This window comes from Alligator sinensis, unplaced genomic scaffold (genome assembly GCF_000455745.1).
Source record: "Alligator sinensis unplaced genomic scaffold, ASM45574v1 scaffold1800_1, whole genome shotgun sequence".
NCBI classification, from domain to species: Eukaryota; Metazoa; Chordata; order Crocodylia; family Alligatoridae; genus Alligator; species Alligator sinensis.
Window position 1 is genome coordinate 19,532 of NW_005843058.1, and position 25,299 is coordinate 44,830.

A 25,299-nucleotide genomic window follows, 5' to 3' on the forward strand; every position below is an offset into this window, starting at 1 on the left:
GATTCTATTTCTGCCTTTGCTGTTCAGTTATTGGACTAAGGAAACACCTTTTGCATGACTGTATTTACCTATAAAATGGGGCAATATCTCTATCCATGGTTGCATAATTTACCAACCATTTAAAGGTGTTGAGAATTAGTTAATGATTGTAGATTATTCTGAGATATATGGATGAAAGTTGATATAAGTGCATGGTGTAATTAGTAAATGTTTACCTACCCCCTCATTCTGCTAGTCTTATCCTTAATGAGAATTTACTTTCTCTGCATCTAGTCCCCTAGACTTGGGGTGAGGAGGAGGGGGACATACACTGTTTGCAGAGTAAGACAGTATACAGCAACTCATTAAGGGTGTCAGAATGGGTTTTAAATATTTATATGGCCTCTTTAATGAAACTTTACCAAACACAATACAACATTTCAGGCAAAGTTTATACTGATAATCTGTTAGATTGTAATATCTCCAAGTTGTGTCACTCTTTTCTTGTTCTGCAAAGTGATGTGAAGTTGTGAGACTCTCCCCAAGATTTCAAAGTATCCTAAGGGACCCCACATTTCATTGAATTAAATTATTTTTTTAATAGTAGGATTTTGGTGCTGGAATTCTTTAGCCAACTTTGAAAATCTCTAGAATTTTTCTTAGAGCTACTGTAATGAATCAGAATTCTGTGCTTTCTTTTTACATTGTAGAGAAACATGGGCAATTTCAAAGGCCATGCCCTCCCTGGGAGCTTTTTCCTCCTCTTTGGCTTGTGGTGGTCAGTGAAGTACCCACTAAAGTACGTATGCCGAAAGAACAAGAATGCTTGCTACCTTGGTTCCAGGGCAGGATTTCAGCGCCTGGAATTCATTGAGGGGATCATCAAAGCAGTGTTTGCCCTGATTGGTAAGTTAGACTGTGGTTCTAAAGAGACAAAACAAACAAAGCAAAGGCCACATTTATTAGTATTTTGATTTAAAAAATTCGTATTCAGTCAGACTCAATACAGGTCTAGTGATTGTTTAAAAAGTTCATTAATGATTAATGCTGCAATATTGTAACAAGTTTCTCTTTCTTTTTTTCAAATCAAGACTGGATTCCATTCTGAAAGTCATGCTTTAGCCCTGGGGTGGGCAATTATTTCAGCTGGAGGGCCACTTGACAAGTTTTGGCGAGCTGTCAAGGGCTGCAAGGGGAGTCCTGTCCCTTGACAGGTGCCCCACCGCTTGGCCACCATCTTGGGACTAGAAGTACCACTCCCTAACCCCTGACCTTTGCCACCAGACCTTGCCCTGGAAGTACTCCATTTGGGAAGTGGGGGTTGTCATGCTGGAACTGGAAAAAAAACAAACAAATTATATATTAAAATTAAAGAATCCACAATAACATTTTTTTTAAAATGTTCTGATTTTTATGTGTTTGCATTGTGTATTTAGAGCATAATAGCTCAAAATGAAGTCTTACCCCCCACAATGCCCCCAGTATACAAGAGTATGGGTGGGTGAGCATAGGGTTTGTGGGGGACTCTGTGGCAGTGAGCAGGACTCCCCGCAGAGGCATGTTGGTGTGGCTGTGGGGGATGTGGGGGGCATGGGGGGTTGTGGGGGAGGGTGTGGGTAGGTGCAGTGTTTGTGAGGTGTGTGATTGTGTGTGGGGGAGGGTGTGGTTGTGGGGTTTGCAGGGGAGGGTTTGTGGATATGGTGGGGTGTGCTTGGGAGCCCCCTGTGCGCATGCTACCCTGAGCTGGTTAGCACTTGCCCCTGCAGTGCCTCCCCTGCAGTACCGGTGGGGACCCGTGCCACAGCCCTGACCTGGCCCACCCCGTGCCTACTCTGGACTTGTCTGCTCATGCTAAATAGTGGCGGCAGCAGTGCCGGCCAGGCAGAAACTGTTGCTCAGCATGGTTGGAAAAGTGGCTTCTCCCCCGTGCTCCTGCCTGGTTCTTCTTGCTGCAGCTGTCTCCGGAGCCCATGCTGGGCTACCCTGTGGCTCTGCTGCTCTCACCGCAGCTTCCATGCTGCCCCACAGGGCAGTGGTGGCAGTGCAGAGAAGCCACAGTCGCCCCAGCCCTGCTGCATACCCAGGGGGTGGCAGGATACGCCATGGCCAGACAGTGCCTGGGCCAGGCAGGGCCAAGGGACCCGCCACAAGCCAGACAGAGCCCCTTCGTGGGCTGAATGCAGCCTGTGGGCTGTATTTTGTCCACTTCCAGGGCTAGCCTGTTCTATTCTATGGAACCTGTGGCCACAGGGGGCCCTGCAGCCAAGGGGCCATGCCCTGCTCGCCCCTCGCTGCCTGTGCCATGTTTAAAGGGCTTGATGCAGGCAGGGAGCCCCTTCCTGGCTGAGCAGGGGGAGGAGTTCCCAGCTCCACTCCCACACCGGCCCTGGGGTGGGAACCCAGGCATCCCCAGCACGTGCTGCCTCTATGCTGTGCCCCCGGCAGCGCAGCCCACATGCATAGCCCAGCCCCGACTATTTTATTTCAGTGAGTTTATACTGCGATTAACCACACTTTTGATTTTTTGATGGATTGGGGGCCCCAAAACTACCTTGCAGGGAGCCCCAAAAAATTGTGGGCTGGCCCTATCTCCTCCTGTTTTGGCCAAACAAATTATTGGACTTGGTACAGATATAATTGGAGAATATCATGTGCTTGTTGATATACAAGAACTCAGATCAAGTGATTTAATGATCCTTCTGACCTTAAACTCCATGAATCTTAAGAATAACTGGAGCTACCATTAGCCTTTCCATAGCTACAATTGTAGCATGGTTTCTGTCTAATGCACATTTGCATAATTCCAAAGCCACTTTAAGGAGCTTTGACACATATAGGATCAGCTGGAACAGTTGTATGCCAGCTTGGAGGCTAGGATATGGATTTATTGCAAATGTGAGGTCATTTGACCTCTGATATGCAAAGTAGCAACTGCAGACAGGTTGGGCAGTGCTTACTTTCAGTCCAGTGCTGTAAAATGGTACTGGTATTCATGTCCCCAGTTAATTATAATTATGTGAAGCTAGAATGCCCTCTGACTGATGTGTGAAAATGTTCACCCTTTACAAAAGAGCCAGACCTCTGAGCTGTGGAAGTGCTGCCAGAGATTGCCATTTTGCATTTTTTGATGGAATGGCTTAGATTCAAACCAAAATGAAAGCCAGACAGATGACTCGGTGAACTAAGTATCATTACCCTGCTCAAAACCTACCACTCTCATCTAGCCCAGGAACTTTTTTCTTCCTGAAAGAGGGAGAACGACTGTTAAACTGTTTGCGGGTCTCAAAACTGAGGTCTTAAGATAGGGCTGTAATGGTAATTAACCATCTCCAAAAAAACCAAACCATTGTATACCTCTGTTCTCAAGCTCTCCTGGGAACTTTAATAATCATGTACAGCAGAGGCAGCAGCCCCTTTTAAAATGTTATTGGAGACATTCCCTCCCATGTAGTTAATTATATATTGACATGGGCCAATATATGTCCTGCAGAGGGATGAAACACTAAATTGTCTTGTTGGCATTTAACTTTGTGGTTCTAATGAGCTTATTATTAAACTAATTTTAAGCCCCTGAAGAAGATTGTCAGAGATTTAGTTGGATTATCAGCAAGGCTAATTGTTTGAAAGGCAACCTAACCTGGTGATTTGTATTTTTACTGGCTGCAAATTACCAGTGATATAGCATAATTAGGATGCTGTTGCATTTGTCTCTATTGAGTGGCTGAAGACTTAAAATTTAATCTGTACTTTTGAACAGATAGTAGCTCTTCCCCTGTTATTTCATATGCAGGTATGATTGCTGAGCAGTTTGTTCCTGATGGACCTCATTTGAAGTTGTATAATTATGAAGAAAACCACTGGGATCACTTGATGAACTGGCAGCATGCCACCATGTATCTATTTTATTGCATCTCAGGGCTGGTTGATATTGTAGCTCATGGAACGAATGCATTGCCAGTGGCCATGGATAGGATGATGCTTTCATTAGCTGTTTTTGTGGAAGGTGAGTTTGCCTATCTATTCAGAGATTTTTCCGGAGAACTTCAGAGAAAACAAGGAACAACCACATGTTTTAGAATAAATAGCAATCCTTTGGGCTGTGATTATTAAAGTGACCGAAAGGAATTAAGTGTCTAATTTCAATGGGACCTAGGTCCTTAACTGTCATAGGCTCTTTTCAAAATTTCAACCTTAACCCTCCTAGATTGATATTTTCTAAGGGTATGTGAGGAGTTCAGAGGCATGATTGTAGCTCATGGGATAGAAATATATGTTGCCTTTGTGCTGCCATAAAAATGTTTTATGGGGCACAGCATGAAAGCCAACAGATGTCTGTGCCTTCTGTCATGCCACAAATATTCAAATTGGTGGCTGCAACAGAAGGTAGTATTAAATTGGGCCACTTTATTGCGGTCTATGTCTGTTTGCTTATGGCAGAACTGCTCAGGTAGCATGAAACTACCCAGGTTTTCCAGCATCCCCTAGGGCAGGGTCTCTGTGGGCTTGAGGGCCCCATCCTGCACACCCAGACTAGTCCTGGATTTTCCCCCTCAAGCTTTGGGAGTGCCTGCGTCTGTTTTCCAGCTTACCCAGACATGTCTCTCCAGGATGCATCTGGGTAAGAGTGGGAAGTTAGGACTTCAGGGTGTGTTTCTGGAAGCGGGGGTCCACTGCCTGCAGACACACACTTTGTGCAGTGTATGGGGAAATGCCTGCAAGTGTTGGGGGGAGAGCGGGGGATGGGAGGAACTCTCATAGGGCGGTTCCCCGTCCACGTTTGCAGTCCATGCTCCACGCTGCTGCCAGAAATATGTGCTGGACATGTTTGCAGATACGTTCACAGTGGATTCCTTACTCCTCCACATGAGGGGAACCCATTTGTAAGCAGGGGTTTGTCCCAAGTTGGTGTGTGGCAACTGGGGGGCACCTATAGACATCCCTGAAGCATGATCACCTGCATTGCAACATATCATAGTGCAGTTGACTGTGCTCCACCAAAGATGTCTGTTTCCATCCATAGAGGTAGGTTTAAACCAGCTGTCCTAATTAGCTGGACAGCACAAGTCACTGAAGTCACTGCCTTTGTGGCTTCGCTGATATTGGTACCAGTGCTAGCTAGTGCAGAGCTTGCTAGTTTGAAGCTAGCTTGGGTGTATCTACACATGCGTCAGTCACCAGAAAACACAAGATGAGCATACTACATCATCATTCTTGTTGCATTCTAAATATGGTGATTGTCTTTGTTACCAGTAATTCCTTTTTTTTTTTAAATTGAGAAGTATGGTAAGGAATCTAGCAGCAACCCACACCAGGGTAAATAATTTATCATCTCCCTCTCCCATTTTTTGTTTTTATAGTACAAAGGGACCTGTTTTCATACCTTAATTCCCTCTGAAAAAGAATTTTTAGAAGAACTTGATACAAAGAGAAAAAGCCCAATGTTTACTGTTTTGGGTTTTTTTGCAGAGGTTTTAGATGTCATTACAACAAAATGCCTATTTTAATCCTGTTGTCTTAAGACCAATCTTCTGTGTTGTCACAGGTTTCCTCTTTTATTACCACATACATGGAAGAGCCATGTTGGATCTTCATGTTCATCAGTTACTGTTAGTAGCTATCTTTGGTGCAGCTATTTGCATATTTCTGGAAGTCTTTTTCCGCGGTAGCATTGTACTAGAGATGCTCCGTACAAGTCTGTGCATACTGCAGGGCAGCTGGTTCTGGCAGGTGAGTCTTTGTTTCCTGCCTTTTAAGATTTCTTCCTTGGTTTCTGTTAGTCATTACTCCTTTGCATATGCCTCAGGGATGACCTCCTAGGCCAGTGGTTCTCAACCTGTTTAGACCCAAGGCACCCCTTTGGAAAATGCTTCCTTTTCCTTTTTCACTTTTTTCTTTTTTGACTACAGAAAAATAATAGAGCAACTCTTCTGTTGCATAGAACTCAGAAAGATCACAACAGGTCATAAGGTGTTGAACATTATAGATACCTATTTGAAATGTTTGGGTTTATCTGGTGAATCATCTGTAAGTGTTTGCACCCCTAACTATGATGATATTGCATGGCACCCCATAGCACCTTTAAAAAGATCTGGAGTGCTGCCACAGCCTGATTGTGAATCCTGTACTAGGCACTTGCACAATTCATTTTATACACTGATCCCAGAGTATTCACAAAGGGCCATTAATCGTCAGTGCACTTACAGAGAGATGTAAGATTTTATTATAATACCAAGTTAAAGATGAGGAAACTATTTTACTACTACTTCTGTTTTCCCAAGTCCAGATGTACTTGAATCCAAGGGGACAAAGGGACTAAGTGGGGGGGTGGGGGGCAGGCAGGCAGCTGCTGTGGCTCTGATTCCCCAGGGTTGGAGTTGGAGCTGCAGCTGCCCAACCTGTACCCTGCCCCCTATCCCACCAAAAATTACTGCTCCTTTGCTGCTGCCTACCCACTAGCTCTGAATCCACTCCAGCCCAGGTCACAGAACACATGGTTGATCTGGCCTCAGCCCAGCCATGCAGCAATGGCGTTGGCAGCTCTGGCCCTGACTGCTGCATGGTCAGGCTGGGGCTGGAACAAATGCATTTTATGCCCTGGGCTACAGCAGGGCTGGAGCCAGAGGGAAAGCAGCGGAGGGGGCAGAGGCTGTAGAAGGCAGGTTGGGGGGCAAATGGTGGAGGGCAGGCACCAGGGAGGGTGGGCACTGGGGTGTGCAGGCCCCAGGGGAACAGGTTTTGGGGGGGTGTCACAGGCAGCAGGGGGAAAAGAGAAAGGATCAGGTTACTTGATTGCCTTACTTCCTGCTCCCCTACCACCTGCCCGCCTGCCACTGCTTTATCTTCTGTAGCCGTGGGTAGGATGAATCAAGATGATCCTCCAATAATTAGATTCTGTAGATGGAAAATTATAACAAATTTTATAAATTCTCCATGTATAGGACCTAATTATTGGGGGTGTCATCTTAAATTCAGGGTTGTCTTGGATTGGGGTAGATATGGTAAATGAATGACAGAGCTAGGCATAGAACCCAGGGGCTCAAACTTGCAGTCCCTTGATATAATCATTAAACACTCTCCTAGCACTAACATGTGGTACATGTGCAGATCAACAGTTAATATTTCCTACTCCTACATAAATACAATAATTGTGCAGAGAAAGGATGTTAGTCCATAGCTAATAAAATAAGGCATAAAGTAGAGAAAAGGTCCTGTGAACACTGAAGTTACTGTGAAGAGGAAGGTGAAGAGGAAGGATAAAGGGAAATATCTTGAAGGCATTGAGTTGAATCCATCTCTCCACTTAAAAGCATCCCAATGGGTCACTAAGGCTTAAGATATTTAGGCTCAAGGTAACTAAAGATTGGGCCAAAGCCCTTGCATAAAACACAGCTTGCCAATTTACAAACATTAGGATTTGAACAAGTAAAACTACAGCCCAGAACTTTATCACTTTAGTTATGCAGCATCAGTTACCTTTTTAAGATCTAGCAGGTGTTCCTATCACTACTCTGTCATTCCATATTTTTAGTAGGAGTTTAATAGCCATATGTTAATGAGTTATTGTCAGAACCATGTATACTCAAGATAAAGATAGTGGCGCATACTTATTTTATGAATTGCTGCACTAACGGGCACTTGGACTTGGCCTGATGCTGGAAAACTGGTCACTAGAGTGATTCTTTGTTTCAGTATGTCTAGACTGGCTTCCCTTTTTATATTCTGGCCAGACATGGAAAATTAAACTGTTGGCTGTTCTCCTCAAACCTTGGACTTTTAGCACTAAATCAAATATGTAAAAGTTTTCACTGACAAGGAAAATACCACCTAAACATGAATCTTTTCCATAACTGAGCTCAAGAAAAATGTTGGGCATCTCAGAGCATACTGCTGTACTTTGCAATATGGGCAGTTTTCTTGGTTGATTAAAAAATGTTACAACAGAAGAGTTAAAAGTAGTAATTTATTTTTTCTTGTATGTCTAGTATTCATTTAGACAAGTAATTGGGAAAGTGTTTTTGGTTTCAAAGTACACCACAGATGTAACTTGAAAAAATAAAATAGATGTAAGTGTGGCTTTTTCACACTTGGATTACAGACTTTACCTGTGTGTGTGACAGAATACCACACATTCAGCACTCTTACATGTGCTCTGGGTGTGGTGATATGGGGCAACACTTCTAATTAGAGTGGCTCTGAGAGCTGCTCTAATTAAAGTGCCGCTGCATCTCATGTATCAGCGTCCCTACGCTGAAAAATGGTGGTGGGGGCGCTTGAACAAAAGCTCATTTGACCCATGCTGTGATTTTTAAGTGTGGGGATGCTGATTCATGAGACACAGAGGCTGATTAATCAAGTCTGGTTCAATGCACTAGAATTCCAGAGTGTTGCAGCAGCCTCTGCACTCATGTATGGGTACAGAACAGTACACATGTAAAAGATGAGTGAATTTTCTTTTTGCATTACCTGTGCTTTGCATGTGAAACTTGCCTTGCCTCAAAAGTTCCCAACTAAATTGCTGAGCTCTGACTCTAGAAGAGACTTAGTGGCACAGAGAATTAGTATTACTCAGTCTATCCTGGGTCAGCTTGGATAGTCACCAAGACTAGGGTCAGATATTCAAAAAGCCTGAGCTTGAATTGATTCAATCTTTGCAGGTTAGTCTAACCTGTGGAGATTGAACCGATTTGCAAGTGGATAGACAATTCACTTTTGATTCAGGAAATACAGGCATATCCCTGCAGTGGCTCAGACTAGAAGCCAGGGGGCACTAGAGTGAGCCCTCCCTTCCCTTCAAAAGTGCTGAGCTGAAGGGCGGGGGCATGGCAGGATGCTATGATTAGGGAGGGGTTTAAATTCCCACCCTGGCCTGCATAGTCCCCAGCCGGGGTGTGCCTAGAGGGGGAGAGGGAAGCAGCCCTTGTCAGGCTTTCCCACACCGCTTGCTGCTCAATGGGTGAGGAGTGTTGCCAGACCCAGACCCCGGCCTGTGGCTCTCACACTGAGGCAAAGCAGGGGATGGGGGAGGGAGGACTGTTTACGTGACTGCATGCATCTGTTGATGGTACTGAGCTTTTCAATCTCCCTCTCCCTGCTTTTTCATATTGTCTGTAGCAAACTGACGGCACTCACAGGTCCCATGCTTTGAAAACCAGGTCATTTCTCACACCTCTCTCTGTCCCCTCTTGAACACTGACAGATTGTGCCCTTTGAAGCAAGCCAATAGCCAGCAGGGAGTTTATTATAACACAAGCTTATCAACCCATCAAGAAAACAAAAGCTTCTCATTGGACCAAGCTTTTCTTAAACAGCTTTTTCTTAAAGGCATTTGTAGGGAAGAATGGAGGGACATTACTAACTGACCTTATGATTAATTTCAAAAAGCCCTAAGCAGATACTGTTCTGTCTGTCTTTGTTCCAGTAAAATTGGAGACACACTCATGGACACCTCTCAGCATTAGCTACTACGAGGGTGGCATGACCGTGACCAGATGCCGGCTGGGGTCGTGCTGCTGGGGTCCTTGCTGTTGGAGAGGTGGGGATCACTGCTTGAGCAGTGGTGAGGGGTGGGGGGAGAGGCAGGTGGAAGCCAGGAAGATGCTGCTGTGCCTGCAGCCTTCACCCCCTTCTTAGCCAGCTGGAGCTCTTGCTAGGGAGGAGAGAGGTGAGGCCAGCCCAGCTCTCAGGAGCAGACAGCACAGCCCAGGGCTGAAAAGCATGCTGGGATGCTGGGGAACTCTGGTTTAACTTAAACCAGGACAGATGATAGTTTTACACAGTAAAATGAGTTTGTGCTTTTCTACCTCCTAAGACACTGTCCCGCATTTGTAACTGCCAGTAGTTTGCAGCTTCAGATGAGGATGTCACTTCTTCTGTTATTTTGAAAAGAAAATCTTTTTCACAGGGTGCAGAAGAGAGCAGTTCTTATTTGTCTTTATTGTTTTTTATGCAAAGTGATACTATGAAACTCAGATTTGCAAAATCAAGTCCCTTCTCTTGAAATTAAGAAGACATGTTCAGATACAACCAATTTTTATTTCTCATAAGGAAAACCTAGTAAGCAGGCTTCTGGAGTGCAGGGAGTAAGGCCAGTGTTTATGGGAGTTCAGGCAATCTTGGAGCTAGGCAGTTTTTCTAGCTGGTATTCTGTTTCCCCTTCAGACCACAAAATGGCTATGCATTTGGTCTCTACTCATACCATACAAGCTTGACTATTGCAGGATCATTCAGGCTGGTATGGAGTTTTTCTGCATGAGGAGAGAAGGAGCAACCAAGGTCCCCTGGAAATGTCACTGTGTCTTTGAAAGGATTTCTTTGTCTTTCTGCGCTATAGGGTTTTTTTAATGATCAAATTTGAATGTGATGCTGCATAATTGTTTTAATAACATCTTAGACAATCACCAGTATAAAAAAAAATCTGTAAGCAGTTGCTGTGTGACATGTGGTACACATGCAATATGTGATGTGGCACAGTATAGATATCAGATGAGTGTTATAAACTGTATTTCATTTAATTACAGATTGGCTTTGTACTGTATCCTCCAAATGGAAGCCCAGAATGGAACCAAATGGATCACAATAATATGATGTTCTTGACGATGTGCTATTGCTGGCATTATGCCTTTGCTTTTCTTATACTTGCAGTGAACTACACCATTGTCAGCTGGTAAGTTAATTGCAGAACTAAAACATGGGAGAACTGTGTTGTTACACCATGAGAGAGGCTTTATTTCAGAGGGGTCTTAGCTGAAAAAATTAAAATCGGGTTCTTTTTTTGTTCCTTTTTTCTTAAAAGAAAAATGTAAAATAGCATGTTGCTAAAGCATAAATCCCACGTAACTGACCCATTCAATGAAAGTAAAGAATAACCCGGCTGAAAGTTAGAGACTATTAAAATGTGAAGGTCAGATTAGAATCATTCTCCTACAGCTTGCTTGTTATCAGTGCTTGCCTGTACCAGTATGTTAGTTGGGAGTGTATTAACATTTGATCTGAAGCCAGTAGCACAGACTAACAGACTTCACTGGATTAAATGTCATTTTCTTCTGGCCAGTTGTGTCCAATGATTCTTAATGGTAGCCCTTTATCTGGTCTTGAAAAGTTTCCTCTGGTAAAACTTCTGGAGTCTTCATTTCTGTGGAATTGCACATGGGATGTTCATCGCTGTTAGATTGCAGGATCTTGCCCATCTTTTTCACCTATCATTCTCTCTCTCCTTTTTTGTACCCTTTCCATTTATCAGGCTGGTATACCCCTGATAGCCATTTATAGTTCTTGTAGTCTTCTTAAATCTAGTGACAAAAATGATTGCCTCCTACATCCTTTGCAAAATCATCTAGGTCAGCATTTGACTCTGTTTAATTTAGAATTATAAATATGTGGTTTATCTTCCCTTTCTTTTACCTTTTCCAGGAGAGTTCGTTCAAAGATTAAGCAGGCTCAGTCTGTGGAGATGGGATTACTGAAAACAGCTGAGCGAGATCAGGAATCAGAAGATGAAATCTAGTATAAATTCTGTTTTACCAGTTTGCTGCCTTGAGTACATTAGGTTCATTGTTACCTCATTCCTAGATGTGTTTACCACCTTGTTCATTTCTTTTATCACTCACTATGCAAAAAGCATCCTTTGAGTACTGTATAGTTCTACTGGATTGCATTCTTGTCTGCAGAGAGGAAGTAATTTGTGGAATTTTTGTTACTACCTTATTTCTCTCGTGCTTCAGTAAAAAAACATTTTCTTGTTATCCAAATTTATATTGGATTGGGTGATTACTGTAAATCAGTCAGTTCAAACTCATTAGTTGCTGAGTGATGTTCTGCTGCTGCTGTTGGAGAAGCTAATAGATTTCCATGTATTAAGATCCCCAAAAAGCTATTTTGTCTGAATTGTGCATAAAAGAACAGTGTAGATCCTAAAAAGAATGGAAAAAGCACAAGCATACAAACTGGTAGAAAAGTCTTACATTTACATTGTTGAATATATCAAAGAATGTCATTGCTCATTAGATAATCAGTTTGTTTATTACCATATGTATTCATTTCAATTTCAATGAAATGATCAGTTTTAAAAAAAGCCTACCTGTCATTATGAGAAGCTACCTATTCTAGGGCCCTCTTCTTACCCTAGGCTTCCCAGTACAGTGACTCTACTTTCTACGGCAGGGATAACAACTTCTTATAGAAGGGTTGCTGTGTGTTGAGTAGAGCAACAGCTGACATTCCAATTCATTTTTTACCCCAATGATTGTTTTTCCCTCCATGCAGGTTGGCGGGATTTCAGCAGGGCACAGGAGCAGTTGCATGATGACACATGATGCATAAATGTGCGTGCTAGGCTCAGCGTTGATAGCAGCTGTGCTTGCATACAGCCCATGGCGGAGACACCTGCACTGTTCCCCCTGCACTTCTCTTGCAAATACTGAGCGTCCTGTAGAGCAGTGTGCTGCACATAACAAATGTTTTCTCAATTTTAACTTTATTTGTGCAGTGAAGCAATAGTTGAATTTAAAATAGTTTTATTGGACAAATTGAAGCCCAGTTCTTTGAAGTACAGAGTGCCTTCAGCTGCTGTTACAGAAAAGATGTGCCTTGATATCAGGTGTAGGAATAGGAAAGGAATGATATGTAGCAAAATTTTAGTGAGCTGTATTGCATGCAGTTATACTGCCCCCAGAGGGTGGAACATTGGAAGTACAACTATGACCCAAGGTTATTCTTTAAAAGACTGCAGTTGCAGTTGGACATGAGTGGGCATTTGCTCTTCAACAGTTTATTTTTTTGTAGGGTCTACTTGTTAGAGTATAGAGCAGCAGTTGCCAATCTGTGGTACAGGTACCACCAGTGTTATAATTACTTTATATGACAAAAATGTAATGGTGGTACTTAGGTTGATCTTAAAAATGTGTTGGTGGTACTTAAGGTTGTATTGTTTTAAATTGGTGGTGTGCAATCTGTCAGAGTTTGGGAACTGCTGGTATAGAGTACAATAGGAATCCTTCGGGCAGTGTTACACAGAAATCATCAATGCTAGGTCATTTACTCTGCACAAACCTCCTTGTTTCTAGAATGCTTCCTTTAAAAATATTTATTAAAGTATTACACTCATTGCATTTAAAAACAGAAAGCTGCAGAGGAATATGTTTTATAAAAGAAGTTCCAGCCCATTGAGACTGGAACTGGGGAAGTTCCAGCTTAAATAGTTGGAAAACAAATTTTTAAGCAAGCTTTCAGGTTCAAAAACCCTTCATCAGGCTGAGACAAAGAAAGAACCTTGTCTGCCTATGTCCTTAGATTAACACGGCTACAAGAACCTGTTTTTTTCAGGGAATCCTATCTTCAGCTGCTGGTGTTTCAAGAGTGAAGCTATAGAAGACTAAGTTTTACAGAGATCTTCCAGGCCAAGCTAGACTTTAACATCTTTAACTCGGAACTAAATTTAAAATGTTGCATGCATTAAAAAGCATGGTGCTCAGGTATTCCCCACATTCTTCTCAATACTGTACAAATAATTCACATAACTCAGGGCTACCTTGAAGTGGGCTGAGCCTTGAGTATGTTAAAGGACACAGCCTGTTTGGAGTGTCTCTTTAGAATGAAAATTTTAATTGGTTATTTTTAAATTTATTTTAATCCCCATCAAGTGTCGGGACAGGCTGATGCTTGTAGTTAAAAAATACAGTTAAGAACAGAGATAAAGCCTGATTTATACCCTGAGAACAGTGTGCTCCCAAACTTTTCATTTGTTTAGGTACTCTGTGAAATGGGAAAGTTTGGACCCCAGAGCCTAACTTCACAGTACGTGTCTATTGATCCCTCCATTATTTGCTCGTAAGTGCTTTCCTTTGGTAAGTCTTGTAGCTCTCTGCAGCAGTAAGGAGGCCTGCCTCAGGACACTCCTATGAATTAGGTATCCGTGTTTTCATGTTCCATATTTATTGGTATTTCCCTATCATCGTGTCTAAGTTTTTTTTACAGCAGCCCATGGCATTATCTTCCTAGTGGAAATAATACCTACCCCTTAAGACTTGTGTGGCACATGGGGTCTAATCTCACATTAGTTATACTAATTATAACCCCATTAAAATCAAATGATCTGCTGGCATCAATTAAAGGACATTTCCATTGGCATCAGTGGTATTTTGGCTATTTATATCAGCCAAAAATTTGAAGCAGCATGGTTGTCATTGAATCTGACTATAATGTAAAAAGATGTTTTATTCTCTTTCCTTGAAATCTTATGTATAAAAGGAGCTACATTTCTGATATAGATAATACTACTGAACCAGTGGCTGCAATTGTTAAGAAAAGGAGATAAAACAAAGCACAGTCCTTTAACTGTTCGAGTATACAATACAGGGGACATCTCTTGCAGTTACCATTCCAATAGTTGAATGATATTGTTAAAATATAGAACCTTGGGGTTTATTGGAGAAACTTGGGTTGGCAATGAATCCAACTCATTTGACAGAGTGGGCCCAAGGGTGAGTTAAATATTTCAGTAACCTGCACTAGTTGTAAAACTAGAGGGGATTTAACATTGTTTTCCTTTTTAAAAACCTTGCTGTTTTCATGCTGATCTGCTAAGACAGTGAGAGCTGGTGTTGGAACATGAGGGCCAGAACTGGGAAGGGAAAGCTGGGCACACACTCTCTTTTAGACAGATTGTCTCTGATGAGACAAGAAGTGGGTACCCATGAGAACTCTTCTTTTCACTTTCTCAGTTCTGAGAATCTTTGACTGAACTCCTGGAAGTACCCATATTCATGGAACTAAGCTGTGGCATGATTGCAGCAACCGTGATAGAACTGGATGTTGTTGCTGCTTTTGTCACATGCTCCATTACAGTTGTCATGTAGGAAACCCATGTATGATTCAGTCTCCTGAGAGGGATGGCCTGCATCTTCCTGTGCTAGATTTGGCGGGTGCTGCGTAGAATAATTGGAAAGTTAGGAAAACCAAGAGTGTCTGACGCAGTTTGCCCTCTAGGAATTCAAAGAAACTACAGGAATCACTTACATATAAAATACTTTTTCTTACTAGCAAAACTGGCATTGCAACTTGCTAAAATTAAAAAAATTAAAACATTTCATAATGTCTAGTGCTTTCCTTCCAAGTTTTCCCATATCTTATGTTTGCCTCTGCTAAATCTGTCTTTTTGGCAAGTAGCTTGCTTTACTGTACAGATAGACCTAAACCTAAATCCTACATTTTAACAGACAGGAAGGCATACCTTGTAATCCAAATCTCAGTTTCAGTACTGGTTCTACTACTGTAATGGATCAAACCAGAACAGAGCATACCTGCATCACGCATCTTGGCATTTAAAATGCATAACTGGAATTTTTCAGCTCAGGCCCATTCCTCCTCTAAAACTAGTGATTTATTGGCTGCTCGTGGTTCTTCTGAGTAGCTTTTGACATAGAGGGGTGGAACTTGCCAAGTGGTTAGGGTTGTCACTTAAGTGTGAATTGAAGGCGCTCATAACCTAGTGTAAGCTGGCCTGCAGGTGTATGGTGAGGATGTTCAACTTGACTGGGTGGCATTTCTGTCTCCCTAGTTCTCAAATAGTATATTACAATGCTGAATTGAAATGAAGCTTAATTTATTAGAGCAGCAGTTCCCAACCCTGGGTCATGACAAAATGAGGGTCGCAGGAGCAATGCCAACGGTGCTGCATGGAAAAGACAAGCCGTGCCACATGCTGGGAGCTCCCTTGCCCCTGCCCCTGGGTCACCGCCGCTGCCACACTCAGCTCCCAGCAGTGGGTTGTGGGGGAAAAAAAAGGTTGGGAACCACTGTACTAGAGGCTAACTTCAATATAGGCACAACTATTTGATGCCATGATATATAATGTCTCGCATCTGGAGAAATATGTATTGGCAGGAACATATTTTACAGCCTGATGTTCTGAAATTCTGGACTACCAATCCAGAGGTCTGGTGCTACCGTGTTCAAATACAAACAAGAGACTATAGTAATGTTTACAGTATTTATAGTATACTCAACCTGTCTAGTATTTTTTGTAATAGCACAATGAATCTAACCATCATCTTTTAGGGAGGGCTGTTTTTTAAGTAGAAAGTTCCACTGAAGTGTTTTCAAATGCTGTTCCTTACCATGTAGCTATTATCATTAAATACATTTGACCTTTGGCATTTCTTTATCAACTGTTATCATTTGAACTCAAGGAGTGGATGGAGTCTATCAAGTTTACAAATGTCATTTAAAAAAAAAAAAAGGTAACTGCTCTCGTAAATATTTAAATTATTGTTAAATATTGGTGCCTTTTAAAAAATGATATAGTGGTTAATAATAGACAAGATGTGCCTATAATTGTATTTAAATAAAATCAATTTATTCATCTATGAAGGCTCTTGTTTCCTTAATCTAATGGTGTAACTTTATGGTGGAGTATGAAGTCTGTGTTACAATTCTTTTGCAACTTTCCAAATGAATGTTCTGCTTCCATTTCCAGTTCAGTTTCTTTGTTTCTGTCATGCTTAATGTCCCTGGGAGGGGTTAGGGTGGGCATTTTTTAATCTCAGTCAGTGGTAGGGTGCACAAGAACAAGGGCATGCCCACAAATAGTAGCGGTACAAATTTGTGCCACCACCTTGTGCCTCAGTGCATGCCCCTGCCTGTGTGTTTTGCACCGGGACGTTTTCCCACTGCTCTACGTGCTGTAGGGGGGGCTGGCTGGGGCACAGGGTGCCTCAGCAGGGGCTAGCCATCCTCTGCATTGAGGCACACTGGGCCCTGGACTGGCCATGGACTGCCTGCTCCCCGGTCTCTGCACTCTGGAGCCCCTCAGCCAGCCACTCCATGCCGCACTGGGAGGCAGCCTTGGGCTGGTTGCTACCTGTCTCTGTGTGCTTCAGCATAGGGGCTTCACTGCGGAGCCCCCCATGGAGCACAATGCGCCCCAGCACAGAGGCTACATGTGCCTCAGTGTGGGGGCTCTGCAGTGAAGCCCCATGCTGAGGTATGCAAAGACAGCAGAGCAGACAGCCCAAGGCTGCCTGTTTCCCCCATCTTGAGGCACCCTGTGTCCCAGCCAGCCAGGGTGCCTCAGCATGGGGGCTCCACAGCGTGCAGAGATGTGAGAGCAGGCAGCAGTGGGCTGACTGCTCCCCTATCTCTGCATTTGTCCCGGCCCTCAGGACTTTGGTGTGGGTTGCCCCACTTTTTTTCCAGGATTTTTTATTTTATTTATTTATTTTTTTACTACCAGGAAATTGTGGTAGCAAATTTTGCCCCAGTGCTGCTAATTTGCATGCACTGATTAATGTGCAACTTGTGCAGTTTGTGGTGCTGCAAAGAAGTTTACAGTAGGTTTACATGCATCAAAAACCCACAAATGCCTAACATCGAGTTTTAATTTGCCTTTTTTATTAAAGTAGGTTCACTTCAAAATGAAGACACAAGACCTAAAATAAATTAAAAATGTTTCAGCTTGAAAATCTTGAAACTGTCCTGAATTCTACCTCTTCTTCCCCTACCCACTTAGTTTTTTCAGTCAAAACTACTAACTAAATTTGATCCAGAACTATTCACAAATAGTTTGGCTCCCCCAAAACTTCAACATTATTCTCTGGAAAAAATTTCATCCATCTTTTATAAGCAAGTTTGAGGGTCCTGTCCTGCATATTGGAGGTGAGAATTTAACTCTCTCTGTGCTTCAGAGCACTTACTTGGGCTTTCTTTTAAGAGCTAGTAAAATTACATGAACAACTAAATATATCCAGTGAGGTTTCTTATATAAGAGAACAAAAAATTATCTGAATGGATTGGATAAGGCTAGTGCTTCTATTGCAAATTCATAGGTCTGAAGACTTGTGTATGAGATGTCTGGAGAGAAAAGCAATTTTTGAGGCTTTAGGAGTGTAAAACAGATGCAAAACAAATGTGATGCCTTTCTGCCAGAAAAGTAAGAAAGGGAAACTAGAAAACAGATACTTGAGCTCTATTCCATATGTTAGCCCAACCAAAATATTTGGTAGTTAAAAAGGCTAATAACTAACAAATAATGGCTGCCAGTGGACAGAGCAGTCCCCAGGCTCTGTGTGTGGGGGGGCAGGACTGGTGCTTCCCTCCATGGCAGCGGTGGGCCCCCCCAGGCAACACCTGCTTGCAGGCACCTGGCTTGGGAAGCACTGGGCCCCCACGCAGCTCAGACAGGCAGGCAGGCTCGAGGGGAAGGAGTGAGAGGGATGGGGAGGGCAGATTAGGTTTGCCGCCTTTCTTGGGCAGAACCTGCTTTCCTGGGCTGCTACCAGGCTACCTGCAGGGCTTCCTGCAGAGCTGTGGAGCTGCATGGATCCTGCTGCTTTGCTCTGTGGTTGTAGGGGCAGCAAATTAAAACTCCTTGAAGGACTTTTAGTTTGCTGTGCCCCAAGTCACTTAAGGTGCATTACGCCGCCAAATTTTCTACAGTGACTGAAACTAATGCCTAATATGCCGCTGAGGTGTGCAAACACCAACACCAATAAAGCAGTGCAAAAGCATTTAGCCTACTTTAAAGTGTCTTGCACACACACCTCTCATTTCGTCTACACACAGCCCTAGGTGCACATGTAAATAGGACAGCACGTTGAGCTGGGTTGGAGCAGCCCCAGCTGGCAGGGGGCCCTGGAGTTCAGCCTGCCAGCCCGGGCCTGCTCTGACCTGGCTCAACGTGATGCAGAGGGCTGGCTGGAGCACAAGGATGCTTCAGTGTGGGGTTGTGCGAAATTTTGCCGGGTGTTTCATTTCGGGCTCAAAACAGCAAAATCAAAATGAAACAAAAGGCTTTAAAACAGTCTTGAAACAAAAAGAGGGCAATCGAAACACACACACAGTCACACATCACGAGTTTTGTTTGTCAGCAGCTTGAGGTCCAGTTTCCCAGAAACCTCTGCCCCTATCTCCATGAAACCTGACAGGCTTCATGGCCTCAGAAGGGGCTACCATCCCTGCTGTTTTTATCCAAATCTGCCAAGAAATGACAAAGTTACAGGCAGTTTCATGCTTCCCCTTTATAGCTTATGGGCGAAATGTCGGAACAGCGTTGAAACAGCGAAACAGTCTTGATGAAACGAAATGGAAGTGTGCTTCAAAATGAAACAAAACACTGTCCCGTTGAAATGGAAGTTGAAATGAAACCGTGCCGTTTCATACAGCCCAATCCGGCAGGTGTCTATATGTGCATTTCTGCACAGTAAATGCTGGTACAGGATACTAAGTGCTAGCCTACAGTGGCACTTACTAATTTACTGCAACATGATAGGGTCACAAGTGTAGAAGTGGAGACTTTACTGCGGAACTGATTACACAGCTCCACAGTAAACTTCTCATGTAGATGTGCCCCAAAAGAATTAAGTTGTTATATTGTGTGGACTTCCATGTGGCACTGGACCAGCTGCTTAGGATGTAACTAGATAAAATAGTTAGAAATCAGATGAAAAACAGGTTAGATAAAACACTATAGCATACCCTAGAAACTGCTTGAAAATAGGAAGTAGGGAATTTCTTTCTTCCCAGCCTTTGTATACGGGATGTTACCTCTCACCAAGTTTTCTTCAAACCAAGGTGCCTACAAGGTCAAGATCACAATATGTAACAGGAGTTGAAATAAAATGCCCATATATTGTTATGTCAACCAATGTCAGTCTCTGAGGGGAAAGAAAAGAGCACTGGAGAATAGACTACTTACGCTATTTAATAGCAAGTAAGCTAAAATAAATTAATAAATAACTAGCAAATTGCCCATTGGGAATGACTGGGGGGCAGGATGGGCAGGGACAGAGCGTTCCTACCCAGCGCCCCATGTTGCTGCCACTCTGTCTCTGGCCCCAGGTGCTCCCCCCACAGTGTCTGGCCCCAAGGGGCCCCCCCACCCCTAGTGCAGCCCTGTACATCCACCTGCCCCCTGCTGCTCCACCTTGCACCACCGCCGGCTCCCAGGAACAGGGAGGGGAAGGGGAGTTTGCATGTGGCGGCATCTGCCGCCACCCAGTGCCCCGCATCCAGCCTTATGTGCCCCACCCCTAGCCCCTGCTGCTCCTGGTGCGGGCCTGTGGGCCCTCCCCACTACCTGCTGATCCACCCCGCACCGCCGCCGGCTCGCAGGAATGGAGGGGAGGGGAGCTTGCATGTGGCGGTGACCACCACTGCCACCCTCTGGCCACGCTGCCACCACTCTGCCTCTGGCCCCGTGTGCCGCCCCCATCTGACTCTGCACTTCCCAAGTTCCACCCTGTGGCACCACTGCCTTCCAGGCAGGGCGGGGAGGAAGTTTGTATGAGGCAGCTGCAGCCGCCACCCAGCACCCTGTGCTGCCACTGCTGCATGTCTGGCTACACGCAACCCTCTTCCCCTCCCTGGCTCCCATCCCTCCTGGCTGTTCTCAGGGCCCAGCGGCATGCGCTGCCACTGTGCCCCTCCCCTCCTGCTTCCCTCCCCGCTCCTTCTCCCTGCCACCTCCCCCTCCCCTGTTGGCTTTTGTTGGGGCCTTGTGGCGGTGGCGAGGTCAGAGCTGGGGAAGGCCAGAGCTGGGAGAGGCCAGGCCAGTGCTGCACCGCCAGCAACCTGCACTGTCACTGCCTCCAAGGAGCGGGGCTGGGGGTGGCTCTGCTCTGTCCATTCCGTCACTGCCATGATGGCGGTGCTCTGCCGCTGCCGCCTCCTGTTTGGAATGTCCTTGGAGCACTCTGGTTGTTTCAGACAGTCAATCAGAGTGTGAATAAAGCATTATGGGCAGACAGACAGACTAAGACTTTTATATATATAGAATATTCAAAGGAGGCAAAAAGGATATCTGTTATTCTGCATAATTTTTAAATAGGTCAATAGAATTTTTATAATAGGGATATTGTTTTGAAGGGTGCTGACAGATGTGGAAATTAGTCTAACCAGGTCTCTTACTTGACTAAGAGGAGAGACAAAGAGAAAGAGAAGAGAAAAAGATGCTGATGCTATGTGTTTCAAAATGTTCTAAGATAAGGAAAAACCTTCATGCCTTGTTTTGTCTTAATATATTAATCTCTGTGTGCAGATGTTAACCTCCTCCTTTCTGGGAACCAGAAACTGATAGCTGTTCCCAAAACACAATGTGTTTGCTGAATAAGCAAACTGCCTACGTGTGACAAACGAATGATCAACTTCTTCCTGTTTCTTCAAGGTTGCTCTGTCTGAGCCATGCATCTTTTCTCACTGTCTAAAGTATAAATATGCTTGCAAACTTATAGAGTTCAGAGTTCCTTTGAGAACCCTCCTTGTGATCACTTGTATAGCTCTAAATAAACCAAGATGGCTGTGTCAATTCTGATACAACCACAATGCAAAGTTTGATTTTTTCCACACAGACATGGAAAAAAAAACAACAAAACAGCACTTTACTGGAAGAGGAATCACATCAGTTTGACTTGGCTCCCTAGTGTCTGTATAGCTCTCACGCTTCAGTGGGTCTTTAGCAATTTTATCTAATAGCTGATTCAATCACCTATTAGATAAAAGTGCTAAAAAGCCCTATTGAAATGTGTGAGCTAAACAAATGCTGGCCGAGCTGGGTCAAATGACATGATTCCTCTTCTGGGTATGTGCTGTGCTCAGCACAGGGGTGTGCTGAACTGAAAGTAAAGCGCTGTTTTGTTTTGGGGGGTTTTTCCATGTCTGTAAGCAGGTTAAAGGATTTTTGTATCTAAGTTCTGTTCACAGTACAAAAACCAATAGTATAGACCTCCTGCCTTGAAATAAATGACAGCCTGAGTGGAAGCAATGCACCAATTGCTATAACTTTAGCTATTTACAACTTGAAGTGAGCCAGCTGCAATATATGAGAGAAGAAAATATCAAAGATAGTTTTTGCTGCTGTTGTTATACTTTGTTCAGGCTTGAAAGTGGAAAGGAAGGAAAACGAGAAACATCTGGTCCTAATGAAGGGTCAAAAGAAATGGTCAAGAAAAATGGAGGGGAACTAGGAAAAGCATACCCAGTCATTTTGATACAAGTACCCAGACATTTTGATACAAGTCTAACAAAAATGCAAATCACAAGTGAAAGGGAATGAATTGGAAAAAACAATGGGATAGTCCCAATCCACTGACAAGTTCTGTTGGAAAACACAATCACCTTTTTTTTAAACATGAAACTATAGCATAGACAAGAATTAAATTTGTAATTTAATACCTGCCAATGCATATGAATAGCATTATCTGTTTGTGCAGCAGTGAGAAACAAACTGTTCCTGAATGACTAATATAATATCCTCATCTCTTTAGTGAAAATAAAGTTTCTGCAGTAGAAACAGACATTCACAGATTTCAAAGTAAAAGTGTTTCCTAATTTAAATGTCTAATTGAAAAACGTCATATACTGGAGATTGAGGGTTTTTCTCCCCTCCATTTGGCCTGGTTTAAACTGAAAGAGTCCCAAACACACTGTCTTATCCTGTGACATTTCAACTATGGTTTTTCATGCTTTAAAGAGGCAGTTGAATAAGCATTTTCTTAACATGCCAATAAATCAACTACTGAAATAGCAGAAACAATTTTTCATTAAGCTTCTGAATGACGTGTCCTACAAAACTGCAGAGAAAGCAGTCCCAATTCAGCAAAGCATGTCACTGTGGGCATATGTTTAAGCATGAGAATAGTCTTTTTAATGCAGGGTTTGAGGATTCTTTAAGCAGGTTAAAAAAAAGATGTGTTAGAAAATAGGAGACACTGTTTTTGGCTATTGGATCTAATGTTGTTATTTCTCTTTCTGCCTCCTGTCCTTCTAGTTCCTTTTTTTCTGTCTTTCTTTTACCGTTCCCTTTTTGTGGCCCCTGCAAAGTGGAGAGCCCCCTGCACTGCTGTGGGATGCTCCATCTGCCCCAGCACCGCAGCAGTCACGAGCTGCACTGCTATCTCAAGGTATGTAGAAAAAAACTATTAAAGCTGTGCCTGTGTCCCAATCACTGATTCGCTGAATCAACACTGAATCATCAGATTTGGATTTGGCTGAATCAATCGGGGACTGTGATTTGAATCAATGGATAGAATCACCAGCCTCGATTCAGGCCAAATCTGAATCCAAATCGAATAGGCCCTGTTTTGCATGCTCCTACTTGAAGCCGTAGCCTCCGCAGCACTAAATCTGGACCTCGGTGGATGCCTCAACGGTGAGTAGTCCTGCCTGGAGAGATACCTCATGGGTGCAATCAAAGGCAGTGACAGTGGCTCTGGCACTGTGACATCCTTCAGCCATTTCTCTGGGTGTCTTAATCAGCCTCCTCTCTCTTACTGCCCTTTTTCCAAGTACACTTGTTTCCTGTACTCACCTGGAAGCTGGCCTGCTTACTGTTTCTTGGCTCCAAAAGATTCCTTTTGCCCTGCTGCTTCTCACCAAACTGAAAGGCTCCCCCTCAAAGAGGTGGGGGAGCAAACTTTTTTTTTTTTTTTTAAATATATTTCTTTCTATATATAGTTATATATATACAGCATCTAGCATAACCTTTCCTTCACACACCTGAAACCACATTTTAGGTCCACACCCGTTACAATAAATGCACCTGTGTACCCGTGCTCCTGTCCACAGTCCTTTCCCTAACCCAATCAAAGTCTCTTTAGTCCTAGCCCCAATTTTGGGGTTTCCATTCTCACTTCATTCACTGTCCTTGTTGCTGTCACTGTTGCTGTTGCTTCTGCTGATAGTGGTGCTGTCATTGTCGCTGTCTCCAGGTCCGGTTGTGTCGCTGTCCTCTTCGTTCTCCTGTCCACTCCCCCTCTCAGGGGGCCTTTGAAGAGCCCGTGCCAAGTGTCCATTTGCCAGGTGGAGTTGGCTGCATCTTCTCAATCCCCTCCCACCAATTTCTGGTAGTAGGACTGGAGCTCACACAGAAACAGGGCCAGATTTAGGCTTAAGCTACTTAAGCTACAGTTTAGGGCCTCACAATACAAGGGGCCTCTAAATAAGGAAAAAAAACCTGATTCAATATTAAGTTTTATAATAATCAGTTGGTAAATAAAGGAGATAAAGGAGATATGGGAAAATGATTCTCTAAATATGGACATTTTTGTTCTAATATGACAAAAATATACATACATTGGATTATTTTTATCATATGGGGCCTCTTAAAGTGGACATATCTTAGGGCCTCAGCATGTCATAATCCAGCACCGCACAGAAACATCTGAACACAGTCCATTTCCTCAAGTTCTGTGTGTGGTGGGAGAATAAACTGACCTGCAAACTGCGCCCCCTGTTTGCTCACTCCCTGAGCAATCCCTCAAGGAGCCTCCCTCAAGGAGCCTCCTTTGGTGGGCCTGGACCTGCTCCGCCCCCTTGGTAGGGCTTTTGCTGGGCACAGGCAGCAATCACTCAGCTAGCAGCACTCCCCGCTTCTCAGAGCAGAAGCCCAAAACACACACAATCCACCAAACAAACACTCAGCAAGCCAAGCACACGGGCAATCCTGGATCACTTACCTTCCCAGGGCAGGATCTGGTGCCTGTTGTCAGGCTTCTCCTCCTCTTCCCCTTCCTCCTCTTGCTTCCAGTGAACTGCCTGCAAACTGCTTCCCTTGTTTGCTGCCCCTGTTCACTTGCCTGCCACTAGGTTGCCTCCCCCATCCTGTGTAAGGGACCCATGCTTTCCCTGACTTTCCTCTTGTTGCTAACATACTCGTAGAAACCCTTTTTGTTACCCTTCATGTCCCTTACTAGCTGCAACTCCAATTACACTTTGGCTTTCATCCTGACTTCATCCCTTCAGGCCTGAGAAATATTCTTATACTCTTCCCTAGTCATCTGTCCAAGTTTCCACTTCTTGGAAGCTTCCTTCTTGTGTTTAAGCGCACAGAAGAGTTCTGTACTAAGCTAAGCTAGTTGCTTGCCACATTTGCTATTCTTCCTGCACGTCAGGATGGTTTGTTCATGCACCCTCAATAAGGTTTCTTTAAAATACAACCAGCTCTCCTAGACTCCTCTCCCCCTCAGAGTGGCCTCCCAGGGGGTCCTGCCCATCAGTTTCCTGAAGGAGTCAAAATCTGTTTTTCTGAAGTTTTATTTAAATCTCAAATTTCATTAAAAAAAAAAGTTAATGGCTATCATTGCTAAGGTGAAAAGCTTGAAAACGTGTATTCTGAACTCTCAAAAGGCAAATAGAAAGAAGCCCAAATATATTCTTAAGTCTCATGATTTTCAAACCAATGCCATTATTTTTTTAACTTGACCTGGTTTTTGAACAGATAGGGCTGGCAGCAGCAGAGTACTGAGCTTATAAATTCAGCATTCCAAAACAGAAAATAGGGAGCCATGTAAAATGTGCATAACTGTGCCTAACTGTGCAGTAGACCAACTTCCT

The 25,299-nt window shown here is 43.6% G+C and overlaps 1 protein-coding gene across 1 annotated transcript; it reads left to right on the forward strand.

Moving 5' to 3' along the window:
• The first annotated feature begins 506 nt into the window (after positions 1–506).
• TMEM45A (transmembrane protein 45A) lies at positions 507–11,884 on the forward strand. Its single transcript, XM_006037029.3, has 5 exons — positions 507–885; positions 3,770–3,982; positions 5,522–5,706; positions 10,497–10,642; positions 11,389–11,884. Exons 1-5 carry the CDS (start codon positions 696–698, stop codon positions 11,480–11,482), a joined length of 828 nt encoding a protein of 275 aa, XP_006037091.1. The 5' UTR covers positions 507–695; the 3' UTR covers positions 11,483–11,884.
• Positions 11,885–25,299: the final 13,415 nt, after the last annotated feature.